Genomic DNA, 18,762 nt, shown 5'->3' on the forward strand with positions numbered 1-18,762 from the left:
TTAGGTGATTTTTAAATTTCATGACAACACCACATCTCAAAAAAGTTGGGACAAGGCCATGTTTACCACTGTGAGACATCCCCTTTTCTCTTTACAACAGTCTGTAAACGTCTGGGGACTGAGGAGACAAGTTGCTCAAGTTTAGGGATAGGAATGTTAACCCATTCTTGTCTAATGTAGGATTCTAGTTGCTCAACTGTCTTAGGGCTTTTTTGTCGTATCTTCCGTTTTATGATGCGCCAAATGTTTTCTATGGGTGAAAGATCTGGACTGCAGGCTGGCCAGTTCAGTACCCGGACCCTTCTTCTACGCAGCCATGATGCTGTAATTGATGCAGTATGTGGTTTGGCATTGTCATGTTGGAAAATGCAAGGTCTTCCCTGAAAGAGACGTCGTCTGGATGGGAGCATATGTTGCTCTAGAACCTGGATATACCTTTCAGCATTGATGGTGTCTTTCCAGATGTGTAAGCTGCCCATGCCACACGCACTAATGCAACCCCATACCATCAGAGATGCAGGCTTCTGAACTGAGCGCTGATAACAACTTGGGTCGTCCTTCTCCTCTTTAGTCCGAATGACACGGCGTCCCTGATTTCCATAAAGAACTTCAAATTTTGATTCGTCTGACCACGCAACAGTTTTCCACTTTGCCACAGTCCATTTTAAACGAGCCTTGGCCCAGAGAAGACGTCTGCGCTTCTGGATCATGTTTAGATACGGCTTCTTCTTTGAACTATAGAGTTTTAGCTGGCAACGGCGGATGGCACGGTGAATTGTGTTCACAGATAATGTTCTCTGGAAATATTCCTGAGCCCATTTTGTGGTTTCCAATACAGAAGCATGCCTGTATGCGATGCAGTGCCGTCTAAGGGCCCGAAGATCACGGGCACCCAGTATGGTTTTCTGGCTTTGACCCTTACGCACAGAGATTCTTCCAGATTCTCTGAATCTTTTGATGATATTATGCACTGTAGATGATGATATGTTCAAACTCTTTGCAATTTTACACTGTCGAACTCCTTTCTGATATTGCTCCACTATTTGTCGGCGCAGAATTAGTGGGATTGGTGATCCTCTTCCCATCTTTACTTCTGAGAGCCGCTGCCACTCCAAGATGCTCTTTTTATACCCAGTCATGTTAATGACCTATTGCCAATTGACCTAATGAGTTGCAATTTGGTCCTCCAGCTGTTCCTTTTTTGTACCTTTAACTTTTCCAGCCTCTTATTGCCCCTGTCCCAACTTTTTTGAGATGTGTTGCTGTCATGAAATTTCAAATGAGCCAATATTTGGCATGAAATTTCAAAATGTCTCACTTTTGACATTTGATATGTTGTCTATGTTCTGTTGTGAATACAATATAAATTTTTGAGATTTGTAAATTATTGCAAATTGTAAATTATTGTAAATTACTGGAGGTTTTGCTCTCCCTTGATGCTCACAAAGCATTTGACCGGATTGAGCATGAGTACCTTTTTGCAACTCTAGAAAGGTTCGGTTTTGGACCAGCCTTTTGTTCGTGGATAAGGATCCTGTATGCTACACCGCAGGCCTCCGTCCGTACTAATAAAATAATCTCCAACTATTTTCCTATAGGTAGGGGGACTAGACAGGGCTGCCCACTGAGCCCACTTCTGTTTGACCTCGCCATTGAACCACTAGTGGTTGCACTTAGGAGTGCCGAGGGGCTCATGGGTGTTGTTGGGGGGGGGTCAAGTTCACAAACTGTCTCTATATGCGGACGACCTGGTACTTTACCTATCCAATCCTTGCACCTCTATTCCTAAGGCATTAGAAATTATCTCTAGCTTCGGAGAGATTTCAGGCTACAGAATTAACCTTACTAAGACAGGCTCGACAGATGTCTTTTGAGGCATATCCACTAAAAGAAACTCGTGACACTTTTACCTATCTTGGCATATCAGTAACCCGTAAATACAGTGATTTATTCAAGCATAACTTTAAACCAGCCCTGGAGAGGGCCAAACAGGACCTTATCCGCTGGTCAGCACTGCCTATATCACTTGCTGGCAGGGTTAATTCTGTCAAGATGATAATTGTGCCCAGGTTCTTATTCCTGTTTCATACAATACCTGTTTTTATCCCAAAGTCCTTTTTCGGAGAGCTAGATAAATATCTCATCTCATCTCATTATCTGTAGCCGCTTTATCCTTCTACAGGGTCGCAGGCAAGCTGGAGCCTATCCCAGCTGACTACGGGCGAAAGGCAGGGTACACCCTGGACAAGTCGCCAGGTCATCACAGGGCTGACACATAGACACAGACAACCATTCACACTCACATTCACACCTACAGTCAATTTAGAGTCACCAGTTAACCTAACCTGCATGTCTTTGGACTGTGGGGGAAACCGGAGCACCCGGAGGAAACCCACGCGGACACGGGGAGAACATGCAAACTCCGCACAGAAAGGCCCTCGCCGGCCACGGGGCTCGAACCCGGACCTTCTTGCTGTGAGGCGACAGCGCTAACCACTACACCACCGTGCCGCCCCCTAGATAAATAAATATATATCTACCTTTATCTGGAATTAGACCATCCCACGAATAAGGAGGGCACATCTTAAGAAACTGAAAGAAGCTGGAGGCCTTGCACTACCAAATTTTTTACAATATTACTGGGCAGCTAGTATTTATAAACTAATATACTGGGTCTCTGCGTCTTATGATGGGGGTGGACCTGTATGGGTTGAAATGGAACAACATTCCGCTCATCCGGTGTCCCTACCTTCTTTATTATGTGCGCCATTGCCACTCAGTAAGCAGCGCCTCACAAATAATCCTATTGTGAGTGGCTCACTCCGAATATAGTCTCAATTCAGGATCAACTTTAAACATAGATTGCTATGCCCTCTTCCCAATCTCGGCTAACGCACTCTTCCCACCCTCACTCATGGATACTGCATTTAAGTTATGGTTCAGGAATGGTCTGAAACGGGTGAAGGATCTTTTTAGGGATGGTGTGTTCATGTCATTCGAGCAGCTGGTAGGTGAGTATAATATCCCTAGTTCACATTATTTCAGGTATCAGCAGGTGCGTGTCTTTGTTCGGAAACTTTTTCCTTCCTTTCCGTTACTCTCACCAAACGACTGGATAGATGAGTGGTTGGAGCAGGATCTAAATCAAAGAGGAGGAGTGAGCAGATTATACGAGGATATCCAGATGATTGCCTTGCTGTCACTTAGTCATATTAGGGCAGGGTGGGAGGAGGAACTAGGATTTGAAGTGTCGGACGTCTCCTGGCAAAGCGCAGTTAAGAGAATACTGTACATTCAACTTCGATCTGCATCAGACATGATTTGCTCCAGTTTAAGGTGCTCCACAGGCTTCGTCTTTCTAGGAGTAGGCTTGCCAGGATATATCCAGATGTCGATCTGACCTGCTCCCGATGCTGTCAGGCTCCGGCTACCCTCTACCATATGTTCTGGGCTTGCCCAAAGTTGATACAGTTTTGGTCTTTAATTTTTGATACTTGGGGTGGCCCCTGCCGAGATGGCGATATCTGGTGCACAATCAGACGTCATTGCGTTTTCATCTCTATTGGCCAGATGTCTTATTTTGTGTAATTGGAAATCAGATAAGCCTCCCACACACAGGCGCTGGGTTGAGGATGTAATGGCACACTTGAAACTTGAGAAGTTGAAATACACGATCAGGGGATCAACCCAGAGATTTTATAAGGTCTGGCAGCCATTTCTGAATTATTTTAACTTAAAACTCCCTGCTGGAAACACTGGGACATGACTGATTCACAGACTCTGTAAATCTGTAACATGCGAGGTTTTTTTTTTTCTTGTGTTATTATTGTCACTGGGCGGCACGGTGGTGTAGTGGTTAGCGCTGTCGCCTCACAGCCAGAAGGTCCTGGGTTTGAGCCCCGTGGCCGGTGAGGGCCTTTCTGTGCGGAGTTTGCATGTTCTCCCCGTGTCCGCGTGGGTTTCCTCCGGGTGCTCCGGTTTCCCCCACAGTCCAAAGACATGCAGGTTAGGTTAACTGGTGACTCTAAATTGAGCGTAGGTGTGAATGTGAGTGTGAATGGTTGTCTGTGTCTATGTGTCAGCCCTGTGATGACCTGGCGACTTGTCCAGGGTGTACCCCGCCTTTCGCCCGTAGTCAGCTGGGATAGGCTCCAGCTTGCCTGCGACCCTGTAGAACAGGATAAAGCGGCTAGAGATAATGAGATGAGATGAGATGAGGAATAAAAATGAAAGACCACAAAAATAAACTAAAAATAAAAGAATATGAAAATGAACGCAGAAATAAAAATAAAAGAATAAGAAAATACATTATTTTTTTATCCATCCAAAAATACGTGTACAATCCTATGGAGTCGAAGGATTGCAATAAAAAGAAAAATCTGTGAAAGAATAAGAAAATAGATGTTGAACCTGAATAAGAAAATAAATAAAAGAATGTGAAAATAAATGCAGGGATAAAAATAAAAGAATAAGAAAATAAATAAAAAAAGAGTATGAAAATAAATGCAGGAATAAAATAAAAGAAGAAAGTAAATAAAAAGTGTATGAAAATAAATGCAGGAGTAAAAATAAAGGCATAAGAAAATAAAATATGATTTGAAAATAAATGCAAGAATAAAAATAAAGGAATAAGAAAATAAAAATGTGATTAGGAATATTTTTCAGTTTCACACATATATATATATATATATATATATATATATATATATATATATATATATATATATCCATCCATTATCTGTAGCCGCTTTATCCTGTTCTACAGGGTCGCAGGCAAGCTGGAGCCTATCCCAGCTGACTACGGGCGAAAGGCGGGGTACACCCTGGACAAGTCGCCAGGTCATCACAGGGCTGACACATAGACACAGACAACCATTCACACTCACATTCACACCTACGGTCAATTTAGAGTCACCAGTTAACCTAACCTGCATGTCTTTGGACTGTGGGGGAAACCGGAGCACCCGGAGGAAACCCACGCGGACACGGGGAGAACATGCAAACTCCGCACAGAAAGGCCCTCACTGGCCACGGGGCTCGAACCCGGACCTTCTTGCTGTGAGGCAACAGCGCTAACCACTACACCACCGTGCCGCCTAGTTTATTGATCCATATGAGGAAATTTGGGAAAAATAAAATAAAACTCCACATGGTCACCTGATTGCAGGCTTGAACCCATGAGAAAGGGAATGCAGAAGCTCCATCACTGTGCCACGTCTTACCTCCAAGCTCGAGTGACCATGTAGAGACATCACTAGAGCCGTCTCTGTGCTCTGATTGGTTGGGTATTGGAGGTCCACATGGGCAAACTATGGCCTAACGGTTAGAAAAGCAGTTTTGGGACCAAAAGGTTGCCAGTTTGATTCCCTGGACCAGCAGGGATGTGCTGATTGCCCTTGAGCAAGGCACCTAACCCCAGGCTGCTCTGGGTACATTATATGTCACTCTGGATAAGAGCATCTGCTGAATGTAATATAAAATGTGGGTTTTTTTTTTAAATGCAGTTTACAGATCCTGGGCACCGCACAGATGAGATAATTAACTCTAACTAGATCTTTTATTGACAACTAGGGAAACATGAGGACTTTTTGAGACTATGGGACAACAGTTGGAAAGTCCCTGACCGCACCTTTAATGTGAAATCTAAAACCGAAAACTCAAATAATTTCAATTTTAAAAAAATCCTATGATGATGATTTGTAATGTGCTTAAGCAACATACTGGAAATAGTAACTGATTCATAATCACAGTGTGATTGAAATATAAATTAGGAATTATTAGTTGTAAAGCTACACATATGCAGGGAGAACATGTGAAAGTCAGTGTCTGTAATGCAGTCTTATTGTTGCATTGTAAATAAATCATAAACAAGCTGAAATAAACATTATTATTCTATCCACATTCACTGGATATGAACAATCGCGCACTCTGATTGACTACTACTAGTCTATCAGCTCATATACCGTGAGTAGAAAAAAAACAAATTGGCGGCGCATGTTGCTGAACCAACAGTCAGATATATCAGCAAGTCAGATATCTCACTTTATCAAGTATTTAAAAGAAACAGAAATAGCTAAAGCCTCGGTCACAACCGGCCGTACGTGCTCCTACGGCCGGTCTACGTGCAAAAACCGCAAGAAACGCACGGAGGGCGCGCGTGTGACGTGCTGATTTTCGAGCCGTAGACTGGCTGCAGAGGTTCTTTGTCATGTCAAACAAACTCTACGTGCGCTTACGTTTTTTTCCAGGTTGCAAGACAAACTTACGGCCAACGTGCGTCTTTCTCCGTGAACAAAAAAAAAACGCAGCGATTTGGGAAATGCCAAAAATCGCACGGCCAAAAAATCGTACGTCCGGTTGTGACCTAGGCTTTAAAGAATATCCTTTTTTTCCCCCTCCAATATCGCTTGTTCCACACTCCAGCCCAGTCGGTGGCAGTAATGCACCTTTAAGTTGCTTTGCCAACTGCCAAAACACCTGAAAGAAGAAGAAAATGGTGGAAAATGTTGCTGAACCAACTGAGGACTGTACTCGAAAACAAAACCCCAGAAAATTAAAAAAAATTTAAAAAAGCAACAAAATATGGAATAAAAGTATTTGATGGTAAGAATGTATCTTATTCTATCCACAGTCACTGGATATGAGCAATCGCGCGCTCTGATTGGCTACTCTACTACGAGGATATCAGCTCATATACCATGAGTAGAGAAAAACAAAATGGCGGAGCGTGTTGCTGAACCAACCGAGGACGAAATAAAAACTCTACTCGAAAACAAAACACCAAAAAATACAAACATGGAATGAAAGTATTTGATGGTAAGAACCGCATCTTTTTTTTTTCCAAGAATTATTATGAGCATTTTTTTCAAATTGCTCCTGTTTTGTTTACATTCTAAGCGAAAATGATTTTGTCTGACATAAAGTTTTTATTTATCAAATTTGCAAAAAAATAACAATAAAACTGCTCTGTTTCTCAAAATCCAGTGAACGTGGATAGAATAAAACAGTTATTCCACTCAATCTTGTCGTACATGGCTTATACTGTAGACAGCTCGGTGCTACGCGCCTCATTGGCTATCAGCTCATGTACGACTCGAATTTGTGGAATAACTGTTAATTACACACACCGAGCATATCCTTATCTCACCAGCAGGTTTGTGCCATACTGAACGTCTTCCTGTTTCCTGTCCCTGTTAAATACATGCTAAATAATTATGAAACAGATTTGTTTGTATGGGTGGGCAGTTGGAGTTCAGTACATGCAGTGTGCGCGTGTTTCTTCTGCTTTCTAAAATGCATACATGTCAACCTATACGGAATGTCCGTATTTTATACGGATTTGATTCAATAAACGTAGTACCGTATTTTCTGGACTATAGAGCGCACCTGTATATAAGCCGCATCCGCTCTATTTTTTAAAAAAAATTAAAAAAAAGATATACAAGCCGCACCGGGCTATAAGCCGCAGATATCTATGTTGAAAAATTAGATATTTACTGCATGTACAGAACGATTTTGTACTGTAAATGTACATGTATGTACCTGAACAGATTCTTTCCGAACAGTGCCTTTTAACACGGCAGCAACTTTGCTGATTAAAACGGAACAGAACCAAGAGAAAATAACCGGTATTTATTTACCTTCATTTCTCCTGTGTTTGAAACCACAAGTCACTTTAATCATCTTCGCTGGATTTGAAAATAATTACCAGTTAGTAATTTGTCGTGCGTGTTCTATCTGCTAAAGATCTGCTAATTCTTCTTTGGATTGATTTTTCGTCTATCTTATTTTTGATTCTACTTCCGGTTAGAGCGCCCCTAGCGGTGGAAGAAAAATCCACAGAATAGCCGCACCTTTGTATAAGCCGCATGGTTCAAAACCTAGGAAAAAAGTAGCGGCTTATAGTCCAGAAAATACGGTATACGGGCGTACAAATAAAGTTATACGGATTCTTTAAAAAAAACTTCAATATTTATTTAGAGCTATAATCAATTCCCACGATGATAAAAGAGCGCATAACATTTACAAACGTACTGTACAGCACAGACAGCACAGACAGCCAGTAAAGAGTATTATGAAATCGCGCGTTATCTTGTGGTAGCAAGACTTCATTCCACTTTTGATCATGCGCACACCGCATTGCGAGAATCCCGCCAACCGGGAAGTAACATTTTGTTTGAAACACGTATTTCCACCTGAGCGACATTCACTAGCGACTGAAAAGATTCTGAATGGGCACTCCGGCAAGATCAACACAGACACTTGCTGTGACATGCAGCCTAGTGAGGTATTGGTGCAGACTGCTAAAAAAAGCTGTCATGGAGTACAATTCAGAACGTTAGAGTGACACTTTGTGATTTTGTCGAACATTGGAGCTTTGTATTCATTCTGAAGGTTTATTGTTATTAATATTGAATAAAAAGTTACTGGGATACATCATTGTTAATTATCATTGAAATTTTAGGTAAATTATTTTAATTTGCATCTTATACGGATTTTATAAGGGAAATACGGATTTTGGAGGTTGGTTATACAGGTTTGATTGACCAAAGGTTGACATGTATGAAAATGTCGCATTTCTTCTGGTTTCTCCAGCAATTGCTGAAGATCCGTGACGAGCTGAAACAGAGAGAGACCGAGCTGGAGAAGAGCACAGAGGACAAACAGCAGCTGGAAAGTCAAATCCAAAGCCTTAAAGACAGAATTCAAGCCTTCCCCGCATCACACACCCTGCCGGTGAGTAACACACACATACACACACGGACAAGATCAGAGTATCTGACACACCTTTCTTTGACTCTCTGACTCACACATCGCCCCTAGGAGAGGTTGTGTGACTGTTTGAGGTTTAATGAGTTTCAACTTGTGAGATATAAAACAGATTTCAAATAGAGTGAGACTGTCTTGATGAACAAAGCCATGGAAGATTATTCATGAACTCGCTTTAGAAATCACATCTGGCAGCTCAGATTGAAAATGAAGGTTGTTGCGGGGGTTTGTTTGTTTGTTTTTTGTTTTTTCCATTTTCAAATAGGTTTTCAACCTGCTCTTTCCCACATGCTCCTTAGCTGTATGTTACGTTGGTGGGTTGGTTTTCTAACCAAAAGACTAAGGGCGTATTCACACCTACGTTGTTTGGTCCGGACCAAACGAACCAAATTTCCCTTGGTCCGGACCTTTTGTGTTGGTCTGAATACAAACCACCGAACTCTGGTCCGGACCAAACAAGCGGACCGAGACCGAGCTGCAAGGTCGGACTCGGTCCGGACCAAAGGAACCCTGGTGCAGACCTTTTGGAGGTGTGAAAGCAGACCGGACCTAATCCGACAGTTTTGCTTTTTTGTACCTCGGGAGCTTCCGTCGTTTGTCGAGCATTATGGGAAACAGAGTCTTGACACTCCATCGCAAAGTGCAAACACTGTTTCGGTCGTCAAGGGTCGTTCAGTCACCAGTGGTAGGCGAGTACAAAAAATGAGTAGGAGGCAAACGTGGGCCGAGGAAGAAACGCGCACCCTTGTGGATATATGGGCAGATGTCCACATATCTGAGCTTTTGGAGAGAACACACAAAAATGCCGACGTGTTTGCTGTATTCAGTGAGAAAATGAAGGAGAAGGGGTTCACGCGCTCCCCAGAACAATGTCGGCTAAAAGTGAAGAAACTCCGTCAGACCTACATTAAAATCAGGGACATTCTTTCAAAAAGTGGCGGTACTAGCGACGCAAAAAAGAAATTCATCTATTGCGTGAAGAGCCAGAACTGTCACAACATGATGTGCGCTCATCAGCGCTATCCTCCGTAGCCGCCTTGCCCTTTGTCGTTGTCGTTGATAAATTACTTGTACAACAGCATAGTAATCGCACAATTGTGAAAACAGTAAAAGCATATAGCTTTGATGACATTAAAAAGAATAACAGCACGGAAAGCCTCCATGACTACTTTTGAACTTAACGCTTTGTGCGCGTGTCGTCTCTGACCAATAGCTGAACGACCTCAGGGCGCGTGGCTTTGTTGACGGATTTTGTTCCGCTTACTAAAATGTAGAGTGTGAAAGCGAACCGCACCAAAATGAAAAAATAAAAAAAACATTTGGTTCGGACCAAAGCAAGTGAACTATCAAACTATCCTGGTCTGAATTCACCCTAAAAGTACTAATTCCACTCTGATTCGGAGGTGAGAGAGTAACCGGATGCCCCATGTGACCCCTCTAAAGAAGAAGAAACCTTTATTTGTCGCATGCACACGTCAAGCGCAGTGAAATTCATCCTCTGCATTTAACCCATCTGAAGCAGTGAACACATGCACACACCCAGAGCAGTGAGCAGCCACACCAGAGCGCCCGGGGAGCAGTCAGGGGTTCAGTACCTTGCTCAAGGGCACCTCAGCCCAAGGCCGCCCCACGTCAACCTAACTGCATGTCTTTGGAGACTCTGGGTCTCTAATAGGTTCCGAGAGAGTACCAAGATTTTGTGCGCTGCATTAATGAGAACAAATAACACCTCTGCAGCAGCACACAGCTCTCCCCCAACGCCGTCATTCACTGCCACACACATTCACTTAGCTCTGTTTCCACACACACCGCTCTCATCACGGACACACTGAAGATGTTATAGTGTTTATTGAGCAAGGTCCTTGGGTCAAGCGAGATATTGAACCAAATGGTAACTGGAATAAAGCTGAAGCGAATGTCAGGATTGTGCTGTTGGCTTGTTATCGTGCCGAGACAGGTTTGCTGAAATCTTTTTTTTTTTTTTTAAAAGCAGTGTGAAGGCGTACCGTACGGTTTTGCATTAAGCTCTGATTTTTCATGTCACAAAGTCTAATCAGTTTTGAACCTCCTGGCTGGCTGATGGCAGATAATGTAAAGCGTGGAGAGGGACAGAAACGTTGGGAGCTCCTGTAACAGCTCCTGATGTGTCTGATTCTGATCAGATGAGTATGAGGATGGGCTGAGATTCAGGAGCAGGTGCTGTGTGGGAGAGGAAAAGCTGCATGCACTTAATACCCAGATGAATCAGACTCATTAACAGAGCCAGAGGATATTCAATTTACTGCTCGATTTTTTTCTGTAGCTCTGCAACAGCAAGAGGGGCTTGTTTTTGTGGTAATATATTATCTTCGAGTTATGGATCTCTCCACCTGGCCTGACTTCTTTCTTTCTTTCTTTCTTTCTTTCTTTCTTTCTTTCTTTCTTTCTTCCATCCATCCATCCATCCATCCATCCATCCTTTCTTTCTTTCTTTCTTTCTTTCTTTCTTTCTTTCTTTCTTTCGTCCGTCCGTCCGTCCGTCCGTCCGTCCATCCATCCTTTCTTTCTTTCTTTCTTTCTTTCTTTCTTTCTTTCTTTCTTTCTTTCTTTCTTTCTTTCTTTCTTTCTTCCATCCATCCTTTCTTTCTTTCTTTCTTTCTTTCTTTCTTCCATCCATCCATCCATCCTTTCTTTCTTTCTTCCTTCCATCCATCCTTCCTTCTTTCCTTTCTTCCATCCATCCATCCATCCATCCATCCATCCATTCTTTCTCTCTTTCATCCATCCTTCCTTCCTTCCTTCCTTCCTTCCTTCCATCCATCCATCCTTTCTTTATTTCTTTCTTTCTTCCTTCCATCCATCCTTCTTTCTTTCTTTCTTTCTTTCTTTCTTCCTTCCATCCATCCATCTATCCATCCTTTCTTTCTTTCTTTCTTTCTTTCTTCCTTCCATCCATCCTTTCTTTCTTTCTTTTTCTTTCTTTCGTCCATCCATCCTTTCTTTCTTTCTTTCTTTCTTTCTTTCTTTCTTTCTTTCTTTCTTCCATCCATCCATCCATCCATCCTTTCTTTCTTTCTTCCATCCATCCATCCATTCATTCTTTCTTTCTCTTTCTTTCATCCATCCTTCCTTCCTTCCTTCCATCCATCCATCCTTTATTTCTTTCTTTCTTTCTTTCTTCCTTCCATCCATCTTTCTTTCTTTCTTTCTTTCTTTCTTTCTTTCTTTCTTTCTTCCATCCATCCATCCATCCATCCTTTCTTTCTTTGTTTCTTCCATCCAGCCATCCTTCCTTCCTTCCTTCCTTCCTTCCTTCCTTCCTTCCTTCCATCCTTTATGCCTATTGGTATTCAAATGCTTGAAAGGACTTTGTCCATTGGACCTTAGGAACATGTTTACCCGTTCATAACTACCGTTCAAAAGTTTGGGGTCACCCAGACAATTTTGTGTTTTCCATGAAAAGTCACGTTTTTATTTCCCACCATAAGTTGTAAAATGAATAGAAAATATAGTCAAGACATTTTTCTGGCCATTTTGAGCATTTAATCGACCCCACAAATGTGATGCTCCAGAAACTCAATCTGCTCAAAGGAAGGTCAGTTTTATAGCTTCTCTAAAGAGCTCAACTGTTTTCAGCTGTGCTAACATGATTGTACAAGGGTTTTCTAATCATCCATTAGCCTTCTGAGGCAATGAGCAAACACATTGTACCATTAGAACACTGGAGGGAGAGTTGCTGGAAATGGGCCTCTATACACCTATGGAGATATTGCACCAAAAACCACACATTTGCAGCTAGAATAGTCATTTACCACATTAGCAATGTATAGAGTGGATTTCTGATTAGTTTAAAGTGATCTTCATTGAAAAGAACAGTGCTTTTCTTTCAAAAAGAAGGACATTTCAAAGTGACCCCAAACTTTTGAACGGTAGTGTATATATAAAACCCATGACCCCCATTAACTAGGCTCCTTAATATGCAGCACCCCTGACCTAAAATGTGTTCCCGCGCACCTGGTCAAAGCGTAATTGCCCGGCAAAATTGCCCAAAAAGTTGCTCCGTGTATCATCACCTCAAGTGTGTTAAATCATTTAAACTATTGGTGATGTATATCACTAAAAATGTTCGAGATTAACTCTAAATTGTCCGATGTACTCAAACCTCTAAGTTATTATAATTTTCACACTATTAAAGTTTCAATTGTCAATACAAATCACGATAAGTTTTAATATTTTTATCCACGGGGGCGTTGTGGCTCAGGTGGATAAGGCGCCATACCATAAATCCGGGGACCCGGGTTTGATTCCGACCCGAGGTCATTTCCCGATCCCTCCCTGTCTCTTTCCTGTCTCTACACTGTCCTATCCAATAATAAAGGTGAAAAAAAAGCCCAAAAAATATCTTAAAAAAAAAATATATATATATATATATTTTTTTTTTTATCCATATTATTATATTTTATTAGCTCATCCGGCCGATAGGTGATGAGTTTATGCCATCATGTGTTGTCTGGCGTCGTCCACGTTTCACGAAAATCACTTATTTTCCCTCAATTCTTCACCGATTTTGATTCTTTCTGGCATGAAGGTAGAGGTAACTAGGGCGTATATGACTTCTACCCAGATTTAATTACAATTATTAATGAAGTTCTAGACTAATTAAGCCTTAATGAGCAGTTCAACAAAAATCGCTTCTTCTCAGTCAATTCCTCGCCGTTTTGGATTCTTTCTGGCAAATGGGTCGGTATTCCTAGGGTGGATATCACTTCTATATATAGCTTGTATATAGTGTATATAGCTTGCAACATTTATTGTGCAAGGTGGCCCACTTTAGATCGTTCCTTCTGGACTAGACAGAGCCGGAGTGGGCTACGCCATCGTTGAGGGTCTCATTTTATTCATTATTATATATTTGCCATTAATTTATATTTGTTATGCACAGCTTTCATGGAAATAAGTTTCAGTTTTTGAAATGCTGTGCCCATCCATCTCATTATCTCTAGCCGCTTTATCCTGTTCTACAGGGTTGCAGGCAAGCTGGAGCCTATCCCAGCTGACTACGGGCGAAAGGCGGGGTACACCCTGGACAAGTCGCCAGGTCATCACAGGGCTGACACATAGACACAGACAACCATTCACACTCACTCACATTCACACCTACGGTCAATTTAGAGTCACCAGTTAACCTAACCTGCATGCCTTTGGGGGAAACCGGACCACCCGGAGGAAACCCACGCGGACACAGGGAGAACATGCAAACTCCGCACAGAAAGGCCCTCGTTGGCCACGGGGCTCGAACCCGGACCTTCTTGCTGTGAGGCGACAGCGCTAACCGCTACACCACCGTGCCGCCCTGAAAGCCTGCACCGAATAAAGATTATTATTATATTTATTATTAAGTCATTTATCCTTATCCTGGGAATCGTGTGAGTGAAGCACAGGTATACCCAGGATGGGATGCCAGTCGATCACAAGGTATCACACATTCACCCACTCATTCACACTTAAGGCAATTTAGAGGAGCCTGTGTACATGGTTTTGAGAGGTGAAAGGAAACCAGAGAACCCAGAGGAAACTCAGAGAGAACATACACACAGAAACTGCACTCAGAAAGTAACCCGAGCGAAGTGGGACCCAGGGGCTGTTCCGCCATGCCAGCCAGTGAGATCATACCATGAGTTATGTAAGGAATAAAACAGCGAGAGGTCAATACTTAACAACGTACACACAGCTGCTCATACATTCATCATTCTGCTCTAGACTTTAAGGACCATTTTAAAGACCTCGGTTCAAACAGGCTGTGAAAAATCCGGAAATCCAAAATCATGTCCTTTCATGATGGCTGAGGAAGAAAGTACATTTTGTCTCGTATCCAGAAGATAAATTCCGCTGAATGGCGAATCATTGCTTTGTTCCTGCCTCGAGTAGAATCGGGAGTTTCCCAGGATCTGGTGTGCTGTTATAGGAAAATAACATCACCATCGCGAATGTAAAGCACTGCGTTACTGTTCCCACCTCAGAGTCTTTTACAGTAACAGCACATTCTCAGTGTTTACTCTTATACTACAGCGCTGACTTTAGAGACTCCTTCCATGTACATGAAAGAACCAATCTCCATCTCAAACACTTCCCCATATCAACAATTCCAGGTTTTTTGTTTTTAAAATATCAATACAGTTTTATATGCAGTCCAGTTATTATTCAACCTGTATGGTGGCCGAGCAACATAATCCAAGTCCATGTAAATGAGTTACTACAGAAACGAACGAGCGCATCAATACAATACAAAACATGGGACTTTAATGAGCCGGCAGTACTGTCAGAGCCGCTGGTATAGAACATTAATCAACACCTTCTGGCCAATCAGATTCTGAGGATTTGACAGCGCTGTGGTGTAATTATGTTTGGTTCATATCCTCTGGAGGCTTTAAAGCAGCACTGAGACACTCGCTATCCATTGTGTACTTTACCCTGGTCTCTCTCTCTGTCTCTCGCTATTTGTCTCTCTTTCTGTCTGTCTGTCTGTCTCTCTCTCTCTTGCTCTGTCTGTCTGTCTCTCTCTCTCACTGTCTGTCTCACTGTCTCTCTCTCACACCCTCTGTCTCTCTCTCTCTTTCTTGCCCTCTCTGTCTCCCTCTCTCACCCTGTCTGTCTCTTTTTGGCTCTCTGTGTGTCTCTCGATATATCTCTCTCCCTTTCTGTCTCTCTCTCTCTCTCTCTCTCTCTCTATATATATATATATATATATATATATATATATATATATATTATGTATGTGTGTGTCTGTCTGTCTGTCTGTCTGTCTGTCTCTCACTCTGTCTCTCTCTCACACACACACTGTCTCTCTGTCTCTCGCTGTTTGTCTTGCTATTTCTCTCTCCCTGTCTGTCTCTTTCTAACTCTGTCTGTCTCTCTTTCCCGCTCTCTGTCTCCCTCTCTCACCCTGTCTGTCTCTTTTTGTCTCTGTGTGTCTCTTGATATCTCTCTCTCCCTTTCTGTCTCTCTCTCTATCTGTCTGTCTGTCTCTCTCTCATATATATACAGTGAGAGTAAAAAGTATTTGATCCCTTGCTGATTTTGTTGGTTTGCCCACTAATAAAGACATGATCATTCTATACTTTTAATGGTAAATGTATTCTAACATGGAGAGACAGAATATCAAAAAGAAAATCCAGAAAATAACTTCAAAGAATATATATTAATTGATTTGTATTTCATTGAGGGAAATAAGCATTTGATCCCCTAGTATGCATTAGGAGTTCTGGCTTTCACAGACCAGTTAGACACTCCCAATCAACTTGTTACCTGAATTGAAGACACCTGTTCTAACTAATCACCTGTATGAAAGACACCTGTTCACAGAATCAGACAATCAGACAGATTCCAAACTCTCCAACATGGGTAAGACCAAAGAACTCTCTCAGGACCTCAGAGACAGGATTGTTGACCTGCACAAATCTGGAATGGGCTACAAAAACATTAGCAAGATGCTGGGTATTAAAGTAACAACCATTGGTGCAATTGTGAGAAAATTTAAGAAGTATAAGATGTCCATCAGTAGACCTCGGTCGGGTGCTCCACAGAAGATTTCACCTCGTGGGGTGGCAATGATCATGAGAACTGTGAGAAATCTGCCTGCAACCACACAGCGGGAGTTAGTGAATGACCTCAAGGCAGCTGGGACCACAGTCACCAGGAAAACAATTGGCAACACTTTGCGCCGCAATGGATTAAAATCCTGCAGTGCCCGAAAGGTACCCCTGCTTAAGAAGGCACATGTGGAGGCCCGCCTAAAGTATGCCAATGATCACCTCAAAGATGTACAAAGTGATTGGGAGAAGGTTCTGTGGTCAGACGAGACCAAAATTGAACTATTTGGCCTAAACTCTACTCGTCATGTGTGGAGGAAGAAAAATGCTGCCTATGACCCCAGGAACACTTCGCCCACCGTCAAGCATGGAGGTGGAAGCATTATGTTTTGGGGGTGTTTCTCTGCCAAGGGCACAGGGCTACTTCACCGCATCAGTGGGAAGATGGATGGAGCCATGTACCGTGCAGTCCTGAGGGACAACCTCCTCCCCTCTGCCAGGAAGTTGAAAATGGGCCGTGGTCAGGTCTTCCAACATGACAACGACCCGAAGCATACAGCAAAGGCAACAAAGGAGTGGCTCAAGAAGAACCACATTAAGGTCATGGAGTGGCCCAGCCAGTCTCCGGACCTCAATCCAATCGAAAATCTATGGAGGGAGCTGAAGGTCCGAGTTGCCAAGCGACAGCCCACCAACCTTAATGATTTAGAGAGGATCTGCAAAGAAGAGTGGGCCAAAATTCCCCGATATGTGTGCTAACCTTGTGGTTAACTACAACAAACGTCTGTCCGCTGTGCTTGCAAACAAAGGCTTTGCCACCAAGTATTAAGTGCTTTTGGCTAGAGGGATCAAATACTTATTTCCCTCAATGAAATACAAATCAATTAAAATATATTCTTTAAAGTTATTTTCTGGATTTTCTTTTTGATATTCTGTCTCTCCATGTTAGAATACATCTACCATTAAAAGTATAGAATTTTCATGTCTTTATTAGTGGGCAAAACAACAAAATCAGCAAGGGATCAAATACTTTTTACTCTCACTGTGTGTATGTGTGTGTGTATATATATATATATATATATATATATATATATATATATATATATATATATATATATCTGTCTGTCTTTCACTCTCTCTGTCTCTCTCTCACACACACTCTCTCTCTCTCTCTGTCTCTCGCTGTTTGTCTTGCTATTTGTCTCTCCCTGTCTGTCTCTTTCTAGCTCTGTCTGTCTGTCTCTCTCTCTCTCGCCCTGTCTATCTCTTTTTGTCTCTCTGTCTCTCTGTGTCTCTCTCTATATATATCTCCCTTTCTGTCTCTCTCTCTCTCTCTCTCTCTCTCTCTCTCTCTCTCTCTCTGGCATTGCTCACTAACAACTTTTTTTTTAATTGCCTGTAGTTGGAGAGGCCAGAGTGGGAGGACAGAGCCAGCGATGAAAACACAAGTCATGCCAATGTAAGTGGCAGGAGCAGCTCTCTATCCCTGCTTCATGCCAGTGCTAGTCTTTTCCTTTCATCCCAGCCATTACTGCTCGCTTTCTCGATTACATGTCTTTCTCTCTCCTTCCATACGATTCCCCTTCTCTCTCTCGCTTTTCTCTGCATGGCCCCTTCCACCTTTGCTTCCCCATCAGATCACATCACATCACTCATTCTTCTCCTTCGTCCTCCTCGCTCTTGCTTGTGCCTGCAATTATTTGGCTGACCATCGCATTTTCCAAACTCGTATTTTAAATTGCAGGCTGTCATAATAAAACGAAATGTCTTTTCATTTATTTTATTGGCATAAATAAACTAGCTGAAGGCAAAGGTCCTGATCTGTCACGGAAGACTTGCTGCATCAGGAATTATTTGACAAAGACATTTATCAAAGAAACATACACAACAACAACAACAACAACAGTAAACATATACATTCATGAACAATGAATTTATTTTCTAACATATTAATATTTACTTGTCAGGTTTATTAAGTCCAGTTCTGCCTTTCTTTCACTACCAGAGATCCGCATAAACATCTCCTGTCAAAGCAAATCCCAAATGACTTCCTGTGCACTATTTATGCTCACTACATCGGGGAGGAGTTGGAGCAGTGATGGTGTCACAAAATTGTTCATTGAATAAATAACTGCAGATTAATATATTGTTTCTTAAATTAAAAATGAATACATTTGAAATATTAAATAAAGCATGTCATAAATGGCATGCATGTATTCTGGGAATCTAAAAGCGACACTAATTAAATATCATGTTTTTCTGTCATGTACAAGAACACAATAACCTATATTTATAAACAACAATAAAAAAGATAAAAATTCAGGAATTATATCCTTTGGTCTAGAATATGTGTACATGCTCTGCATAGTCTTATGTTAATTTTATATAGATAGATAGATAGATAGATAGATAGATAGATAGATAG

General features: G+C 42.0%; 1 protein-coding gene across 3 annotated transcripts in view; it reads left to right on the top strand.

Moving 5' to 3' along the window:
• The window catches only part of enox2 (ecto-NOX disulfide-thiol exchanger 2), a 766,926-nt gene that overhangs the window by 687,249 nt on the left and 60,915 nt on the right, over positions 1-18,762 (top strand). For 2 of the 3 annotated variants that reach the window (XM_060915209.1, XM_060915210.1), the window contains exons 12-13: positions 8,596-8,736; positions 17,740-17,796. In XM_060915209.1, the coding sequence (XP_060771192.1) occupies positions 8,596-8,736; positions 17,740-17,796 (198 nt within the window). The remainder of the gene's footprint in view (positions 1-8,595; positions 8,737-17,739; positions 17,797-18,762) is intronic. The other variant, XM_060915211.1, reaches the window with a different exon arrangement.

This window comes from Neoarius graeffei, chromosome 2 (genome assembly GCF_027579695.1).
Source record: "Neoarius graeffei isolate fNeoGra1 chromosome 2, fNeoGra1.pri, whole genome shotgun sequence".
NCBI classification, from domain to species: Eukaryota; Metazoa; Chordata; class Actinopteri; order Siluriformes; family Ariidae; genus Neoarius; species Neoarius graeffei.